At 43.0% G+C, this 19361-nt stretch overlaps 2 protein-coding genes across 7 annotated transcripts in view; both read left to right on the top strand.

The window, feature by feature from the left end:
• Positions 1-3089, top strand: part of LOC102692806 (inactive dipeptidyl peptidase 10) — a 48354-nt gene extending 45265 nt beyond the window's left edge. For all 3 annotated transcript variants that reach the window (XM_015344046.2, XM_015344044.2, XM_015344045.2), the window contains exons 25-26: positions 213-286; positions 960-3089. In XM_015344046.2, coding sequence (XP_015199532.2) covers positions 213-286; positions 960-1097 — 212 coding nt within the window. In that variant the 3' untranslated portion in view covers positions 1098-3089. The remainder of the gene's footprint in view (positions 1-212; positions 287-959) is intronic.
• Positions 3090-4372: 1283 nt separating this feature from the next.
• cnpy2 (canopy FGF signaling regulator 2) lies at positions 4373-17391 on the top strand. Of its 4 annotated transcripts, none has more exons than XM_006629233.3 (6): positions 4373-4511; positions 6385-6519; positions 7037-7152; positions 14652-14849; positions 15038-15134; positions 15628-17391. In XM_006629233.3, exons 2-6 carry the CDS (start codon positions 6432-6434, stop codon positions 15669-15671), a joined length of 543 nt encoding a protein of 180 aa, XP_006629296.1. In that variant the 5' UTR covers positions 4373-4511; positions 6385-6431; the 3' UTR covers positions 15672-17391. The 4 variants fall into 4 exon arrangements, with proteins under 4 accessions (XP_006629296.1, XP_015199520.1, XP_015199521.1 ...); XM_015344034.2 differs by having other exon boundaries at positions 4393-4464; XM_015344035.2 differs by lacking the exon at positions 4373-4511 and adding an exon at positions 4581-4768.
• The last annotated feature ends 1970 nt before the right edge of the window (positions 17392-19361 follow it).

Genomic DNA, 19361 nt, shown 5'->3' with positions numbered 1-19361 from the left:
GATCCTTAACTAACTTAATTTCCTGTCTGTGTGCATGGTAATGGCTCTTGTCCCGACAAGGATACCAAGAGCACTAAGGGGATGCTTGGCGTAAGAGCTCATTTTCTGGGTGTGCTTCCAGATAAACCTAAGGCCTCAGGTGTTCAGTGTTGCGCTCTGCAGTAACTGTGAGCTCTGATTGGATGCATCTCCGTCTGTCTCTGCGTCTGCAGCCCGAGTCCACTTCCAGCACACCGCAGAGCTCCTCAGCAGCCTGGTGATGGTGGACGCAAACTACTCCCTGCAGGTATGCAGGTTGACCCACCTGGTCTTGTGATCCTGCAGAGTCATTTCCCCCAGGATCTCCCCCTTTCTTACTCCTCTAAAGGACCAGGGAGTTGAGTCACTAGTTTAGGGTAACACACAGGGAGTCAGTCACCTGAAAGGGCACAGTCCACAAACAAGCCTAGACCTCTCACGGTCTTCATGACTTCATTAGGACGGGATACGTGGGCAGTTTGAACCAGGGCTGTGTTGTTACCCAGTTGCTTGACTGGTGTGCCCCAAGCAGCTGCTCCGAGTAGGCGGCGCCCAGGCTAAGACAGAGTGGTTTTCGAGTCAGTTGGGGTACCCTTGATTTCCTGCTAGCGCTCAAACTCAATCTCAATCGATTATGGCAGGCTTGAGGCATCAGAGAATTGCTCAAGTCATTATTATCATTACCTTCTCCTGCCGGTATTATAATAATAATAATACAGCACGTTTCTGGACCCTGAACTTTAAGCACTTTACAGGTAATGGGGACTCCCTTCCACCACCACCAGTGTAGCCACCCTTGAATGGTGGACCAGCAGCCAGAGTGCTCACAGTATGCTCACCACACATGAGCTATCAGTGGGGGGGGGGGGGACAGTGTTGTTGTTTTGAAATGGGAAAGGTGTGGAAATTAATCGGCCTCATTTGTCCCGTTGTCTCTGCAGATCTACCCCGACGAGGGCCACACCCTGAGGGACGAGCGCAGCGCCCAGCATTTCCAGAGGACAGTGACCCGCTACATCGGCAGCTGCCTGCACAACCCGCGGAGGAGGTCTTCCGAGGGGCCGGAGGACGAGTACTGACCCCTGCTGGACCGGCCCGGACCACATTGCCTGTGTCGAACCAGTGCTCCCATGTTTTGGAGGAAAACCAGCTGATGCTGCTCATCATTCCACTCATGTCTCAGGATCTGACTCTGGGTTTCCCGTGTGTCTGTGCGCGTGCGTCTGTACCAGTTGTGGTGGGACGGCGGCGCTGACGGGCCCGGACTGGGCCAGAGCCCCCGGAACCTCCCTGCCCATGTTAGCGCTTCCGGCCACAGTTTTTTGTGAGAAAGAGCCGAGTCCAGTCTGGAGGGATGGGGGGTGCTTGGGGGGAGGGGACTGCAACCCACAACATCTAAGACCATCAGGCAGCTTTTTGGGAGGCATTTTGTAATGAACAAAGAAAATATAAAAAAATGAATTCTTGCACGAATATCAATACTAATCTACCTCTTGCCAAAGCAGAGAAGAGGTATGAGTTTTGCAACTGTGAGAGAGAGAGAGAGAAAGAGAGAGAGTTAGGAGTGAATTACACTTCTGTGTAGCATATCTACTGCTATACTCTTTTTTTTGTAAAGAAAGCAATATTTGATTGCTGTTTTTAATTGCTTGATGCCTGACAAACAAATTGCATAATTGCATTTAGGAAATAAGTCTCAGAATAGTACCTCATTAGCTTCAAAAGTAAAAAAATAACTTGCATTTTCCAATTTATTCCTTGACTCTATGTTACATGTTCTGCATGACTGCTGGTGTTTTTTTCTGCAGTAACTGGTATTTAAATTCTGGGTAGCCACTTTAAAATTACTAAGACATCTTTAGCTTCAGTATGTGATAATGTCCTTGATTGTGTAAATGTCATATTTAGCCTGTACACTTAACACTATTCTGCAGAGTGATTTCTGAATTCTTTACAAACAGGCGACTGCGTGTCCAGCAGTTTTGTGAAGTTTCGAGAACATGGCCTGACAATAATGGGAGACTATTGGACGTCCACGGACAATGTCTCTGTCCAGGGATGTTTGTGACAAGCTTATTTGCGTAGTTTTATGGGGATGAAGAACCCAATTAAATCTGTGCAAGGCTCTGAAGGCTTTTAGCAAGGTACTGAGACAATGACAAAGAAATGGAGATAGATGAGGGACATACATTGGTAGAATGTAAAAAAGGTATGAAATTAAAAATAGGGAGAAAACGAATCTGATTTAAATATGGTACCACAATCCAGCTGTTGTTGAAACTGCAAGTTTGCTGTGGTTAATGACCATTTCAATTGGCCAGTATTATTAGCAATGGTTTTATCTTACATGTACAATGAATGCTTAAGGAGAGTGCAGTCAGCATGCTTCTTAGTACACCCTCATAGGATTTGGCTGCGGTGCAGGATTTTGTAAATTTTTATTGTTTATGAAAAGTTAATTATAGTCAGAGTAAGACTTGAAGTCTTAAGCTTGAGCTGTTTTGAAAACAGCTGAACTGACAGGTCAGATGGTGTAAATATGTCCTTAGCCACATGGCCATTTGACCATCACTGCCTTAAATTTTCACTTAAGGAAATCCAATATGCATTGTGCCAGTGTTTGTAGTTTTTAAGTGATGCAAGAAACTCACCTTGGGATATCAAATGGCTTGACTCCAGGTTCATATAGATTCACGTCTATGCTGTAGCTTCTTTTTCCAAGAGCTGAGGTGATTGTCCATCATGCCCAGCTGGAATGAAACAATACTCACCATTACGAGTTTGCATGAGTCTGCCACAGCGCGCCCCCCAGTCACGACTGCCCACGTCCCCTCGGAAGAAGAGACCACACAGCTCCACCAGCCTGAGGCCAGTGCTGCACGAATAGGGCACTCACTCAGTTCCAGGGGTCAGGGGGTCAAGATTTCCCATTCATTCCAGCTTCCTGTCATAGGATTAGGGGTTTGGTGAGGAATCCCAATGTTTTTTTTCCCCCAATAGACTGCTGAACCAGATACCGCTCTTTATTCCGCAAGCTTTTTTTTTTCTTAAAAAAAAGGGCAGAATTGGGCTTAGGTTGAATCCAGATTCTGCAATGGAGTTCAATGGAAGGGCTGCACACTGAGCACTGACCCAGGCCAGGCTACATCAGAGGTACAAAGCTACAGTCCTTTAAGGCCAGAGTCCAGCGGGTTTTCTGGCTCTCTTTAAAGAGCCGACAGCTGAAGACCCCTGACAAGTGTTTGATTGGTGCAATTAGAACAATTGTTAAACTAAACAGTGGAATGGAATGTAAACCTGCAGACACTGGGACCTTTTGCACCACCAGTCTAGAAGAGAACGATAAAAAACATCAGTTTATTTATTATTGTAAAACAATATTCGTGTTTGATGATGGTGGAGAGGTGTTGCCTAATGGTGAAAAACTTTTACACTAGATTACAGGATTGTGATTTGGGGGTCCCGGGAGCCTGACACCTCCTTATCAGCCCACACTGAGCTCTGGAGACTTCTGGAGGCCCTGTGCATGAGTTCAACCATACTGGAATGACCTTGCTTTGATAGTAACGATAATGATAATGCTCCTGAATTTTATCTTTCAATAAAGTGTGAGTTCTAATTTTTATATCTGTGATCTTTTCTGTTTAAACTGTAGTTACAACTTTTTTGAATAAAAAAATAAATACTGCAAAATCGAGTATAACTTGATTTCTCCCTGTTCTATAATGAAACCCTAAATGGCAAGCGAAGAGTGCCAGTGTGTTCTGCTGTGGGTGAGGTGGGACCGCCTTGAGCAACTACCATTCCTGAAACACGTGTGCAAACTACCTTTCCATTCACTGACTGAGGCCAGAATGTTTTTAAGGAGTCTTCCTTTCTTCCCTATTTAGAAATCGAACACAGAAACGAATTATTTCCTACGTCTATGCTTAGACGTGCACTAATTTTGACGCCTTTATTCCAACATGCATGGATGAATGTTTCATTTCATGAGCCACCACTAGGACAGGCCTCCTGTACTGTCCATCCACCCCCCCCCCACCTCCTCTGCTGTTGCTTCTCTATGGGGGGACCGAGTGCGCGCGGAAGCGCCACGCAGTAGCCGGTGGCGGGGACCTCGAAGTAACGACGTGTGGCCGGAAAATTGCCTTGGAGAGAAGGACGCCGAAAAATAAAAAAAATGCCGTTCCTTTTGTTAGCTTCTTATCCTTCCTCTTTCATGACGCAGGCGTCGCTGGCCCGAAACCCAGTCCGAGCCTGGCTCAAGTGGTGATTGTGTGCGATTGTTATCTCGTATTCGGAGAGGTCCTGAGATTTGCGCCGGCTCTTATCCGGTCAGCCCCGGTAAAGCGGTCTTGGCTACTACGTCACCGCGCTGAGCTCCGCTATGGGACAGCTGTAGACAAGCCACTCATTGTAGAGGAGCTGTTAACCGGCCGTCAGCGGGTGAATATTTAAACTGTTGCACTGGTCAAGCCAAGTTGTTTCTCCGGGTAAATAATTAAACTGTTAATTTATTCAAGCCGTTGTCCTGTCCCAAAAGCAGTGTGGATTGATGCATTAATAAACGTCCAAATATGCACTCTGATCTTGGTTGTTTTTGAGACTCGTTTGCAACAATCTGTTTTACTTCGTAGCACGGGTATCTGCGTTAATTTGCACTCTCTGTGCCCTGAAAGTTTATTTTTCGGTAAATGGGAGGCTGTATACAGATTTTGCGACAGTTGGACCGCTAGTGTTGCAGGAATAGGTGAGGCAGCATATGAACGTGCCGAGGGTTTCAGTCGAATTTTCTAGCAAGCGCGGCGCAGCACGGTTAACGGAGCGCTTTGGAGTGTGTATTTATTTTATTTTTAGTCTGTAATTTGCTGTGTCTTTAACCTCTATAGTAATACGTCGTCCACGTTGTTCTTTATAACTATACACTCATTGTGGACTTTTTTTTCTTTGAGCTTACGTATGGCGAAACGATGAAGAAAAGATGTTTTCATTACCACCGCTTTCATCCGAGTCTACTGCTGTTTTGTTAACAGCAAGACCGGTTTTATAGATTGCAGTGTCAGGCAGTTATATAGGTTATATATTGTAATGTGACGTACACGTGGTCTGTGATCTGGAAGTTGTGTTTTTAACTTGTTGCCCCAGGGAGGGTAAAGTGGACACGTGTCGCGAAACCGTGAATCAAGGGGTTGAGAGCAGCTTTAACGGCGGACTGAAATATTTGATTATTAGATCTGCTGAAAAACGGCTGAAAACTCCGTCGGCTTTCTGAGTTGTTGGAGAAACACGATTGACCTCTGTTTTGAGGGGCATGTTGAGTAAACCGTTTTTAAAAGTTCTTCTTTTGTGCGAATTTGAAAGAAAGTTGCCCCCTCTACTAAGACGCTCCGTGTTGTTCATTTATTTAAGATCATGGGAGTTTGTGGATTGTATGCGTAAAGTACGATCTTCGTCGTGAGGCACGGAGACGCGTGTCGTGTTATTTAACCAAAGCGTAGAACATGAGATGGCACGAAACCTGTGAAACGTATGATTACAAAAGCGACCCTCTCTACCCCCAATAAAAGAGTTGTGAAAGTTATCTGCGCATTTGAGTAATGTGGACAGGACCCTGAAGCGCCTCACAACAGGCAACCCTTTTAATAAAGCGGCCAGTGTTCACTGAGCACACTTTGAGCCCCGCCAGAAGAGCAGTAGGTGCCCCTGACGATGTCATCGATATGTTATAAGTACTCTTGTATGTACTGTATGTATTTTTGTTACAATAAAAAACTTAAAAATGAAGAGCAGTAGGTGCTCCAGGTAAAAAACAAAACTGCATCTCTTTATACGATGTAACTGCAGTTAAGTTGCATCATAGAGAACAGCCGTGTTTGCACTCGTTTGACGAACCGCTGTTTGTAGCCTGTAGTAAAATCCCACATTAATAATAGCCATTGAAGTGCAGTCTCGTTTTTTAGTGCGTTCTTCATTCTTTTTTGTCTCTTGCACCAGAAGCGGAGCCCGGTTTCTGAGAACATTAATTGAGAATTGGAGGGGAGAGTGCATTTCTTGTGATTTAGGTAAAAAGGTCAGCAGCATGAATTTTGGTGGCTATAGAGGCTGCAAGACACGTTTTCCAACACTATGCCTTTCTTAGAGAAGGTGTAGCATTAAAAAGCACTAACCCCTCTACCACTGGAGGCCTCGTTAGCTTGACTCCCTGACGGCGTGACGTCAGATACCCTGGGCCTTCGTCGGGCTTATCCACCCTCCCTTCCAAAATGTCTTTGCAAAGGAGCACCTGTCTGCTTTGCCTGAGCTTCTTGCAGGAAGGAGGTCTGGGTTTTCTTTCATTTCCCGCTGTTGTCGTGACCCATTTCGCAGGTGTCCAGGGTCCCAGGTGAAGGCTCAGCTGCCAGGGTGTGAGGAAGATGAGGGGTGGTGTGAGCGCGCTCTGTGTGTGGCTCCTCCTGCAGGCCAGCCTCGGCGCCCGGCAGGGACAGGACATGCGCTGCGGAGGTAGAGTACGGCATGTGAGGGGTGGCCGCCAAACACATCCCAGTACACCCCAGTCACTGGTTCAGTCCCGGTTTTCATGCTGCATGTTAGTATAAGTGAGGGGGAAAGATCCACCCATTTCAAAGGTGTTTTCTGCAGAGCAAAACTGGCCTCCTGTTTTCCAGTACTGGCAGAGGAAGTTTCTAGGTGTGGAGGTATTGAGAGAGAACCTGGATCTGAATGAATGGGCAGATCAGTGTGTTTGAACATGTAGTTTGAGGCACAAAAACGTGGCATAAAGTTTTTGATGTCAACCCTGCTGGTATTTTGAATAAAACCTCTTTCTGGAGAACAAGAAGTGGCAACACAATCACTTAGTTGGGTTTGTGGAATTAGTATGTAAAGAGTTTTAGGTACAGCTCTGCAGGGATTTATTCCAGAAACATGGTGTTCATTTTAAGTGCTTAAATGAAGAGTCTGGATCTTTCTCCATGCTTCTCCTCCTGCTGACAAGTCTCACTTGCTCCTTGCTCTTCAGCTTGCAGAGCCCTGGTGGATGAGATGGAGTGGGCAATATCTCAGGTGGATCCCAAGAAAATGATCCAGACAGGATCGTTCAGGATCAACCCTGATGGCAGCCAGTCAGTCACAGAGGTGAGTGTTGAAGTGTTAGATGGGGATCAGTGGAGTGCATTTGTTGAAGAGAAGATCCTTATACAGTGCTGCTAGAAAGTTTGTGAACCCTTTAGAATTTTCTGAATTTATGCATAAATTTGACCTAAAATGTGATCAGACCTTCATCTAAGTCATAAAAATGGATAAAGAGAACCCAATAAAACAAATAACACACAAAAGGATATACTTTTTTATTAATTTGTTGATCAAAGTGATCCAACATTAAATGTCTTTGTCGGAAAATTGATGTGAACCTATGCTTTCAGTAACTGGTGTGACCCCTTTGAGCAACACTGACTTCAACCAAACGTTTACGGTAACTGTTGAATGTCTGCGCCAATTTCCTTGTGCCATTACCATCTCAATGTTATAGGGTGGCACAGTGTTGAGAACCCCTGCCTTGTGGTGCTCAGGCCCAGAGTTTGATTCCGGCGCTGGGCGTTCTCTGTGTGGAGTTTGTGTGTTCTCCCTGTGTTTACGTGGGTTTCCACCCACAGTCCAGGGACACACTTCTGTGAAAATTGACCCTGGTGTGAGTGTAGTCTGTCCTATGATGGACTGACGTCCAGGGTGCATCTTACCTTGTTACTGTTGTTTGCTGGGATAGACTCTGGCTCCTCCTGCAACTCTGTATTGGATAAAGTGGTTTGAAAATGGATGGATGGAAGAAGAAGAATTTCCTACACTTATATAGCAGTTTCCAGGTAATGGGACTCCCCTCCACCTCCATCAGTGTACAGCTCCCACTTAATAATGTGGTGATTAATTATGTTATAATTAGCATAGGTGGCACCTATGACCAGAATTTCCAAGCCAATGTAATAAGCATGTTGACGGGGGAACACTGTGTTGCAGAAGGTGCCACCTGTCATATAAACTAAAAGTCTTTGATTTTGATCCTTAAGAATCCCCTGGCAGTGTTAGGAGTAATAGATATGGTAACTCCAGTGTCCTTTGATGAATTCTTGCTCAGCCGTAGTCTACCTTGCCAGCAGACTTACTACCTTATAGCTCGATCTGGTCAGGTCCCAGAACCTAATCAAGCTGCAGTAGGTGGTGATGATGGACCAGAAGGTGGCGCTGTTTCTCTTTTGCACCCTTTCTTCGATGAAGTAGTTGACTTGCTGGTGCAGGACAGGACTCCATGTGCCACCCCAGAATGTACTGTGCTGTTTTCGTGGATGAAATCAACCTTTGCTGTGATGCTTGGGGAATAAACTGGACCTTCTGTGCTTAACCGAAACCTGGCACAAACAAACGGATGGACTCCTGTTTAACCAATCAGTCCCTCCTGGGTATGGTTTGTTTGACCTTCCGGTCTTTCAGGCAAAGGCAGGGGCATCATTGTTATTTATATATTATTTGACACCTGAAGAAGGCTCCACGGCCGAAACGTTGTTCTCTTTCTTCTTTTTTTCAGTATGGAATAAACCTATTACTTGTTCCTTTGCATTGTTATTTATAATCTTTTTTACAGTCTAAGTCCTATTACTATACCTCCTCCCTCTTCTTTTGAGTGCCTTGTTTTAAATGTTTCTACCCCCCAATCTACTATTATTGCCACAGTTTCTAGACCACCCAAACCCAGTGAAGCCTTCTTAGGTGAGTTTGCTGGTTTTCTCTCATTTTTATGCCTTAAGTTTAAAAGGATCCTTATTCAAGGGGTCTTTAATATACACATTGATTCAAGGTCTTCCAGTCTGGCTGAAGACGTCCTTTCTCTATTGGGATGTTTTGATCTTACTTCGTTTGTTTGTACCCCTACACATAAAGGACACACCTTAGATTTAATTATTGCAAATTACTCTTTTGTCTCCCACTACTCTCCCCTTGAACCTCTCTGACCACTTAGCCATTCTTTTCAATCTGGAATTACCTGTTTCTAACACCTCCCCCTCACGCTCTGTAAATTTCTGCAACTGGCGATCAATTGATCACCCAAGGTTTGCAAATTTTGTTCTGTCCTCCTTATCTTGTTTCTCTTCCTCTGACCCTCTAGAGCAGTAGTTACCACCCCTGATCAAACCAAAGCATCCAAGCACCACCTACAAGTCATCTTCTCATAGGAACCCCAGAAAATCTCAGTGACCAACACGAGCATGTGTGTGCGCACACACTCGCATACACATTGAATAAATATTATAATAATAAATTGCATTTTTACCCGTTTCCATTTCAGGAGTCCGTCTCAGAAGTTAAAAGAAGTTTTTATTTAATGCGCATGGGAGCAAAACACAGAGACGCTCGGTGTATTTTTCTCAAATTAACCTAGAACAGTTCTTAAATATTTTTCTGTTATCTATTACGCTTTCCTGTGCTCACAAGATTGCCAGTGTTTCTAGTACACATTTCTATGCTTTCCTGTGCTTACAACATTGACATTGTTCCAAAATCATGCACATTCTCCTACCTTCATATTTGCTGGAGATAACATTTTTTAAAAACAATTGGCCGCTTTCATTCATAGCACGCATTCCTATACAATAATATAGTATAGTGCACACTGTATCATAGTACATAGGCTGTGTATTCGACACAAACTAATTTTATTAAAATAGAAAAACCCATCCCAATTTTTCAGAGCACACAACAAAGTTCCAGGCGTACCACTTGGCGGCACTCCGCGTACCACAAGAGGACAAAATACAGTTACTTGACAGTCCTCTTTTATCTACCCTTGACACCTTTGCTCCTTTAAAAACTCGAACCATCTCCTTCTCTCGTCCTGCCCCCTGGTACAGTGACCATCTGCGATCCATGAAGGCAGCCTCTCGCAAACTTGAGCATAGGTGGCGTCTTTCTGGCCTAAATGTACATTATCAGGCTTGGAGAGATTACTTGTCTGAATATAAGGTTACTATAGAGTCTGCTAGATCCACCTACATCACTCACATCAAAATCACCAAAACAACCCCAGACATCTTTTCTCCACCATCAATAGACTGCTCAAGCCAAACTGTCCTACCACGTTACCTGCCTCATCACAACTTTGCAACACATTCTTAGATTACTTTAGTTCTAAGATCGACAACATCTGGCATCACATTCTCTCCACTACACACATCATTTCTATACCTCTACCCTCCTCATCCAACTTCTCTGGTTCCCTTCTCTCTTCTTGACTCAGCATCCCTCAATAAACTAGTTACAGATGCAGCCATTCAAAGTTCGCAGTACAAACCTGTACCACACGCAACTACGCACGAGCCACCACGCCGTACCGTGGTACATGATTGGCTGGCCAAAATGACCGACAGGGGCACTCGTGTTGCATTGGTCGGTAGGGAAAAGATTTAATCATTTTATGTCTTTACTGTGCTCATTTTAATCCGCTTAGTATTGAATATTTATATGGAATTTTACTACTAAAGGGCAATTTTAGTTGCTGAGCATAAAAAGAAGAGCATAACGCTTCTGAAGGTCATAAACGATATTAATTTCGGAACATAACCATTATGTTAACTGTACTGTATATGGCTTGTATTGGTAATTTAAAGAAAAAAATACACACCAGTATTCAATTTCTCCCTAAACATTTTGAGCAAAGTCAAAGTCTTACATGTGGTTATTTCGGAAACGTTTTTACGTGCTCCTTCTGACCATATTACTGTACGTTTATATACTTTGTGAAAAGTGATCATTTTAACCTTTTCTGCGAATACGCTCGTTATCGGAGTAAACAAAAGCATACTTTTTAGAATTTGATTAATAGGGAATATAATATGGAATCACGTATCTAAAGAAATTAATAACGATATAAATATATTCATGTACTCATGCACAAACAGTAGTGTAAGACTTTCCATTGATATGTGTATTGCTGTTTCAGTGCTTGTCACATGACTGCATTGGTGGCGTGATGGCTTAAGTGACTGACTTATAAGCGTGAGGTCGGGTGTTCAAATCCAGCCATCCGTATGAGTTTTCTTTTTACAAATAAAATTAAAATAGCCAATATTGTGCACACTACAGTATATTGACATTTTTTATATTTCTAAATATCCCAACATGTTCGTACTGTATGTACACAACGGTACCGCAGGGTGTAGGGCGCAAACCCACGTGAGCCGAAAACACTACATCATTAATACAGTAATGTCTTCCGTGTCACATTAACAAGTTTAAAAGGAGGAGACACTTTACACTTTAACTCTTCAGTTCACAGAGAAATTTCACCAGAGCCTTCTTCAGGTGTGAGCACCTCCACGGCCGAAACGTTGTATGGAATAAACAGCATGGAATAAACCTATTACTTGTTCCTTTGCAGCCTACGCATGCTGACATAGCTACCCACCTGAAATACTCTTCTCGTGTCTAATTTTTAGTTTAGCAGGATTTCATGTGAAAGGCAGTGACATCAAGCAAGCCGAAATCAAAGTTTAACCCGTTCAGAGCCTACATTACATTTTAGCCTTTCATTTTGAGCTGAAGACCCTCACACCTGAAGAAGGCTTCATAGCCGAAACATTGTGTTTTCTCTCTTCTCTTTTCAGCATGGAATAAACTTATTACTCTTTCCTTTGCAGACCACGCAGGCTGAAGTAGTCTTGTACAGTGATAATAGAAGTGGGTAATGTCATCCCCATTAAACAATGTGCTTATCGCGCAAATCCTGCTAAACTAAAAGTGTGTATGTCTGTTTAGGGTTCTGTAGCATTCCAGTTTATGTTTGTATTTGCAAGAATACCAATTACAAACATTAAAATCATACTTGCTTTATACTGTCCAACTGAGCAATCTTTCTTTTATAAAATGTACAGACTTTTTCATGTTTAAATTGCAAACGCGTGTTTAATTAAATGTCTTTATTGATTCACAATCTGACAATGCAGCGTAAATCGTTATCTTTGTCTTCTAAGTATCTTAATAAACTTTCAGCATAGCTTTCTCACCATTTAGATTTATTTTTCATACCATCGCTAAACAAAGCAGGAGTGTATTGTACTTCCTCTTGGAATTAACCGTGGAAAGATTAGATTGTAATTGTTTTTATTTTTTAAATACATTTTAGAAAAGTGTAATCTATACTAAAAGGCTGTATTTATTTAATACCACTTGATAGTTTACTAATAGAGATAAGAATTCAAGTTGATACTGTTTAGACTTTTAATTATTTTAAACTGTATTACAGCATCGTACACATTAAATCAAAATGGGGGTAATGGGGACTGTCTTATTATTTCTCTCTTCTCTCTCTTATTATCAAAACTCGTTCAGTTGTGGTTCTTTTGGTTTCACGGAGGGCTTCTCATGTAGTTGGGCATTCAGGTAGATTGCCAGGCGAAAGGATTAGTAAATATAGTTTGTTAATTTGTAAATATATTTTTTGCGACACATAAAAGACATATTGTGGCACTATTATATAGGATGGACACAGTGACTCAGACACTTGTTGAATGAAAAACGGCGCTTTTCTGTACAGCTTCCCCCCCCACTTTCCAATGCAAGACCGGTTCCTTTCACCCAAGACAGTCAGGAGACATTAGAAACTCGCCACACCTGGACTGTTCCAGTAACGCATTAGCAAGTTAAAGCAATTCCATTGAAGAGCCGGGCATGATCACTGTTTTCTTCCTTGATTTGCTGATCTGTAAGGCCACTGGGCGCCGTGAATGTGAATTCTGTCTTGCATTGTCAGATTGTGAAAAATAAAGGTATTTTATGAAACACACGTTTGCGATTTTAATCAAGATGGGGGTCTCTCTATGACACTCTCCCATATAAAATTAACATGAAACAAAACAAAAACTAAAAATAAGATACAATCTACAAATTACAGACATTTATAACAAAGACATATCATAAAAACATTTACATATATTGTTAAATTATTACTTTAAATATATACTTTAAATTACTGTAAAGTAAATATATTACTTTATTTTATATACAGTAGCATATGATTTGGATGCTGTTGTTTTGTGCTATCTTTTTAACAGCAACAGAGTTGAAAAAAAATGTTTTCCAGAGAGCTTTAGCACCACGTACAGTACATAGGTAAATGTTTGTACAGGTGTGTGTTCACTAACTAACTTTTTTAAGGATTAAAATAGTATTTCTGGGAAGTCCTGTGTACAAATAAGCTACTTAAGCAAGCCATCTGTATCAATTTTCAGATCAAAGATTCAGGTTTTGTGAGTTTGAAATCTTAAGACATTTCTGGCATACTTAAGTCTGTGTAGTGAAAGCCCAGTGAAAATCTAGCAAGGAATGCCCTGTTACAAAGAGATCAAAATAGTGTGATACCTGGTGTAGAAATGCTTTCCCAAATTATTTACAGAATAAATTGTTGTTCTACCAGGAGTTGTAGAACTGGAACATTAAAGAAGAGGAATATGAAGGAGTTGTGATAATGGGTAGTGGATACTAGATCCCTGTATTGCAGGTTTTCTCCTTATCTATACTTAGCAATTATTAAGCCACTTTTAAGGAAACAAAAAAGTGGAAAGGCTACGGTCTGTCTAGTCGGAAGCTAGCAACAATCTGGTGTTCAGTGTTCTTTAGTCTTCTTCTTTAAGATTTAATTCTTATATTATTCTAAATAGTTGTATCAGGCAGATTACACTTTCCCCCAGCTCTCAATAACAGACCGATCTATTTTTTAAATCTTTCTTCTCTTTTCAGCATCTAATAAACTTATTACTTGTTCCTTTGCAGCCTATGCTTGCTGTACGCGGCTACCCACCTGCATTAAACCTAATTAACTAATTAATCTGAGAATTAAATTAAACTAAGTGTAAAGTGCTGTGAGGAAAAAAAGTCTCTGCGGGAACACATCTGCAATAGAAAGCAACCGGTTTGACTTGTACAGTGAAATGTGACATATCTGGGGCGTCGAGTATATATCCAACAGTGTGAGCTCATTTGCAAGGCTATTAAGGTTGATTCAGTTACTGTAACAGTCCGGGTGTGGCGAGTTTCTACTGTCCCCTGTCTGTCTTGGGCGAAAGGAACCTGTCTTTCATTGGAAGACAATGAACCTATTCTACTCGTACATGAGAATATAATATAATAGAAATACACCAAGGGATTGGGCTGAGTTCACATTACAAATAAATCCGCGAGCCTGCGCTACAGCGGGCATAGTATGGAGACAAAGACTTTTTTAGGGGAAGAGACGTGGTGCTTCAGCTACCTGTTTGCGTTAAACGAGAGAGTGTGGCGTTACTTTTTGTAATTGTGTTTTATCTTCTGTATTCTTTTTATTTATTGTTGTTGTCATTCTGTAAAGCTCTTTGAGAAGCCACCTTTAAAGGCACTATATAAAATAAAGTTTATTATTATTATAATTATAAAGGGAATACCCTCCTGTGTGTAGAAGGGTCATCTCCTTTAAGATGCTCCCGCTGCTGTTTTAGAGGTTACTGGGAGCTGTTGAGTGATGTCAGCTTGGTAACCATGTGGGGGCTCTTCCAGGCAAGCTGAATCACCTCAGTGTTGCCCCTCTTTACCCCCCAATCCCCCCCCCCCCCCCAAAGGTACCCTTCGCCCGATCGGAGGCCCACCTGCTGGAGCTGATGGAGACCGTGTGCGAGACGATGACGGAGTACGGGGAGCGGATGGACCCCAACACACACCGCAAGATCTACGAGCGCGTGGTGTCCCGGGACGGCAAGAAAATGGACCTCTCCCAGACCAGACTGGACTCCCAGGTCACCGCCAGCCTCAAGTTCACTGTGAGTCTTGAGTCCTGCTCGTTGCCGGCACCCAGGGGCTGTGTCCTTACTGAGTGACTCTGTACGGTTTCGGACTCGCGGTGGCCACGATCTCGTTGAGAAGTGCCGTCATACCCTTTTCTGTCTCAAGTCAGCTTCTGAAGAACGGTGACGATGCTTGCAGACGTAATTCCAGTACTGTCTTGCAGTGCGAGTACATTGTGGAGCACCACGAGGACGAGCTCATCGAGTTCTTCGCCCACCAAACGGACAACGTCAAAGACAAGCTGTGCAGCAAACGGACAGGTAACCTCTCCCGGCCTTTCCCTGGGTAGTTTAAACAGATGGTACTGGCCTATGGACCTGCAGAGGCCCAGATAAAATGAATGATTTAGCCTGGATGACTAAATCTTGCCCTCCGTGGTTAACTCATATTAACCATTTTGGGTATTTCACATCCCCCTCAAACAACAGTTCGTAACATAGAGCTGTGTGCCAGGAGACGTTTTGTAATTTTGGAAGTGATACACAGATGGTTGGGGAGAGAAGGGGGCACAGTGAGTTTGGTGCAGGGGTGTTTTAACTTGGGTAACCAGGTAAAGATGCAGCATTGGGGTGACCCAGGGACTGCTGCTCGGTGCTCGTCCAGGTTCATGAGAAAATGCCACTGGGCCAGGTGGGTTTCGGATGATGCTTTTGAAATGGCTTGCTTGCAGGGAAGGTGTTTGAAAGATGACTGCGTTGATTTTCTTTTAAGAATCTGATGGCCATATTTTTCTTCTTCACTTCCGACCCTCAGATCTGTGTGACCACGCGCTGCAGATACCTCATGATGAGCTCTGATCACTGCCACCGTACAGAACTCTTTATCCGCTGAGGCGGAGAGGGTGCCTGAGATACCCAACAGCAACCTCCTCCATCCCTTTCAGAAAACCCTGAGCCCTGGAGCCTCACCAGCCAGATCTGCCTACTAGCGCATCCCTCTGTGGAGATCAGTGTGACGAATCGGGTGCGGAAATACCTGCTGTCCTGTATGTGTCCATGTGTAACAGAATCCCTGGACAATTTTTCCTTGCTTTCTCCCTCCCCCCTTGTCTATTTTGTTTGGTTCTCAGTGATTAATGAGCAAACCAGATCCCTGGACCAACCCACCAACCCCAGGGCTCAGTCAAGGGCAGAAAGCGAGATGATCGCTCAACTGGCTGGAAACGTTGGATGTTCTCAAACAGCCAGCTCCAACCCATGACCTGCAGAAAAGATAACATCTGGCTAAAATTTGGAAGGCAAAGAAGGCTTGTTAGTCAAATTAGTTTTTGTGAGAAGCCTCTTGAGAACAAGTGAGACTAAAGGACATGTATGCTAGGCTAAAGGCTAACTCAGTCTTTCTGAATTCTCCAGGGGCTGACAGGACTCTGCAGTCTCCGTGCTCACTGTGTCTTGACCCATGGTGCTTTTTCATGTGCTCACAAGTGCTTCACTCTAAATGGATGGTTGCATTGCCTCATCCTAGAAGCAGTCTTTACCTCTGTTGGGTAGATAGTGTGATAGTGCCCAGCCATGGAGGTGTTTTTCAGTGTGTCCATGCTGTGTGGAAAATGGAGACTGTTAACTCTGGCTCATGGGCTGGGCCGGTGCTCAGGAGGAAATGGAATACCTCTTTGTGTGAGACGAAGACTGGAGACTGTCCTGTCGGCGGGTGCATTTTCAGGAATAGTTTTGGCCCCTTGCATTGCTTTTTTTGTGTTGATTTTTCCAAGATATACCCCTAGACTTCAGCACTCTGCCACATGTGGGGATCCATGGACAGGTTTAAAAAAGTGCTCACAGGCCTCCAGATGTTTCAGAGCATTGGACGTATTTTCTCATTGATGGTGGACCAAAGAAAAAAGATGAGCTTTAAACTGGGAGGTGCACTAATTAGGGCATTAGGACTGTCACATATCAGTACAGCAATCAGTACTGTGAGAAGCCTGTATGAGCACTTCAGTCACACTGATCGCACTGATGGGGGGCTGATTTCTCAAGCTCTTTATCAATACTAGCACTACACCAGTTGTATCAATGTTGGTAGCATCTTGAGGAGTTGCTGGCAGTTTCATAAGATATTCAGTTTTGTTTTTTACTGTATGATGGAACTTGAGATTAACTGTTTAAATTGTCCACTCCAGAAAGCCAATTCCCAAGATTTTAAAGGGATGTACTGTATCCGGAAGAAACAGAACGTTCTGGAAGGAAAAGGGATTATGCCACACTGATCAACCCCTTTATGCTGTTTATTGACCTGTCATGGCTGTAACGAGCTGAGAGTACCATTCTCTCTACAACTGTTGACAAACCTACACAAATCCCTCCCTGTATTTAATTTTAATTTATTTGTGTTTGTGTATTCCGTGTTCTCCATTCACCATGTGGATAAATCGTGTGGCATCATTACATCCTTCCAATTCTACATTCCATCCGAATGGCTTCTCCCCCAATTTTTTTTTCTTTCTATAAATTTGTATAAGATTTTTCTTTGATTTAATTTTTTTTTTTTAGAAAATTATATTTCTACATCAATGTTTACCGTCTGCTTGTCTTATTTCCGAAGGTGATGTTCTGTTTCTTGGTGGCCAGGCGGCACAGACAAAACTGGCAGCTCCAGGGGTCGGCGCTGGCGTGTATTAGCGAGGCTCGCAGCCTATCAGAGGCCACGCTGCGCGGCAGTGGGCGTGTCAGGGGAAGTGGGCATGCGCAGTCCGAGTTCTAACTGCGCGGGTTCGGAAGATGTAGAGGCCAGCCGACTTGATTGGCGTGTGATATCAGATCTGCAGTTCCATGATCCATACAAAAATAGAACGAAGTCTTGCCGGATTGTGTAGCTCCACACTTGAAGTGGGTTCCCAATTTAGTCTGGAAAGCAGTAGCTATTCTCTTTCTCTTTGTTGAAGAGCGTTGCTCGTTGAGATGGGGTTTGATGGCCTGTCTGCAATAGTCTGGGCTCTGTGGACTGCAATTTCCCACTGCCTACACAATACTGGCCGTATTGTAATGTACAATAATGAAAACTTGTTTTTCTGTCAAAGAAAGCAATCTCAATTTTTAGCACTACCTTTACACAAAAAAACAAACTGAGGCCATAAAGGTTTGAAAAACATGTCCTAGACAAAATGTTTATAACTGAAGACAAGAAGATCTGCTAGTTTCCACATTCTAAGGACAGGAATCAGAAATCCATTTTCCAAGACTGGAAAATTCATTAATGCCTTGCGTAAATCCCTATAAAATGCGACATTTCCAAACAGCCCCTTTCATCGTTATATTCATCAATATTATTTTATTGTCGTTATGGCGGCAGAATATAACATTTTGCACACCTTAACCCTTTTTTGTGTGCAAGTTTCGTCATACAGGTGACTTTCGTTTATACAGAACTCGTTAAAACTGTACCAGCACAGCATTTTGTTTCTATTTAAGAGGAGGTGGGAAATTATTGCGAATATGAATGATTTGACCTCGGCATATGCTGTCTACATGTGATGGAAAAATGTCCTTAGTAAAAACTACCATATCCCCAGTCTTTCACTTTTTTTATAGATATCGTACGATATGTGTGCTTATCTGGTGTTCAGTGAGGTGAGTAGTCTGTAGTATTGCATGTAAAGATTGTGACAATTGACCTTATCTCTTTGTGCTTTCTGGGTAAAAGGTCAAGGGCTCGGCTTACCACGCTAGTTCTAAATCGTGTGGCGATTTAAACTGACGCGAGTTGTGTAGTGGTGGTAAATATATCTCCTCTTGGCATATTAGAAGTCAGCAATGGTCAGGGCCGTGCGTTGTAGGGATGCGCTATTCTTGGTACTGGGGCAGTGTCCCTCAAATGTATCTTGGAACAGCAGGCAATTTTGACAGTTGGCTTGTGTGCAGCCAGGTCACAGTGGGAGCACCAGTTCTCCCAAATGGACAGATGACATCACCGCATAGGTGCGTCATTGGACCAGAAAAAATGCTCGTCCGCATTGTTATAAAATTAGCATTGCAAAACCTATGCATTGCTCAGGAGGTGTTGTGTAAGATAACCAAGGATTCCGTGCCACGCCTACATAAGTTGAAAGGAAGTTTGAAGATAAGTCTGGGAGCAGCTGCTTAGTCTAAAGGAACAGGGTTTTCTGATTTTCTGATTACAATATGAGTATGTTTAACAACGAGGTAATCCAAAATTAGTTTGTAAAAAAAGTAGGATTGTTACTTTAATATTATAAAGCACAATTATAAAGTAAAGGTAATAATGTGAACTTTCTGAAGAGCCGAAGGGGGACCTTTCACGTGGCCTCCTGAAACAATTGATGTTTTGAAAATCCTTTATACCTTGTAAACACCGTTAAAAATCTGTCATTTATTTGAACACCATAGTTCAACCTCCTGCATTTTCTAAACTTAGTGTAAGTAGCGAGTTGAGACTGGTTATCTGGTCTGCAAATGACCAGAGAGACACCCTTTTGATCTCAGGCTCTTAACGTCCATTATTATTCAAGTTCGAGAGAGAGGGCAACG

The sequence above is a fragment of the Lepisosteus oculatus genome, chromosome 1 (genome assembly GCF_040954835.1).
Source record: "Lepisosteus oculatus isolate fLepOcu1 chromosome 1, fLepOcu1.hap2, whole genome shotgun sequence".
In the NCBI taxonomy this organism is placed as follows: domain Eukaryota; kingdom Metazoa; phylum Chordata; class Actinopteri; order Semionotiformes; family Lepisosteidae; genus Lepisosteus; species Lepisosteus oculatus.
This window is presented reverse-complemented; position numbering and strand designations above follow the sequence as displayed.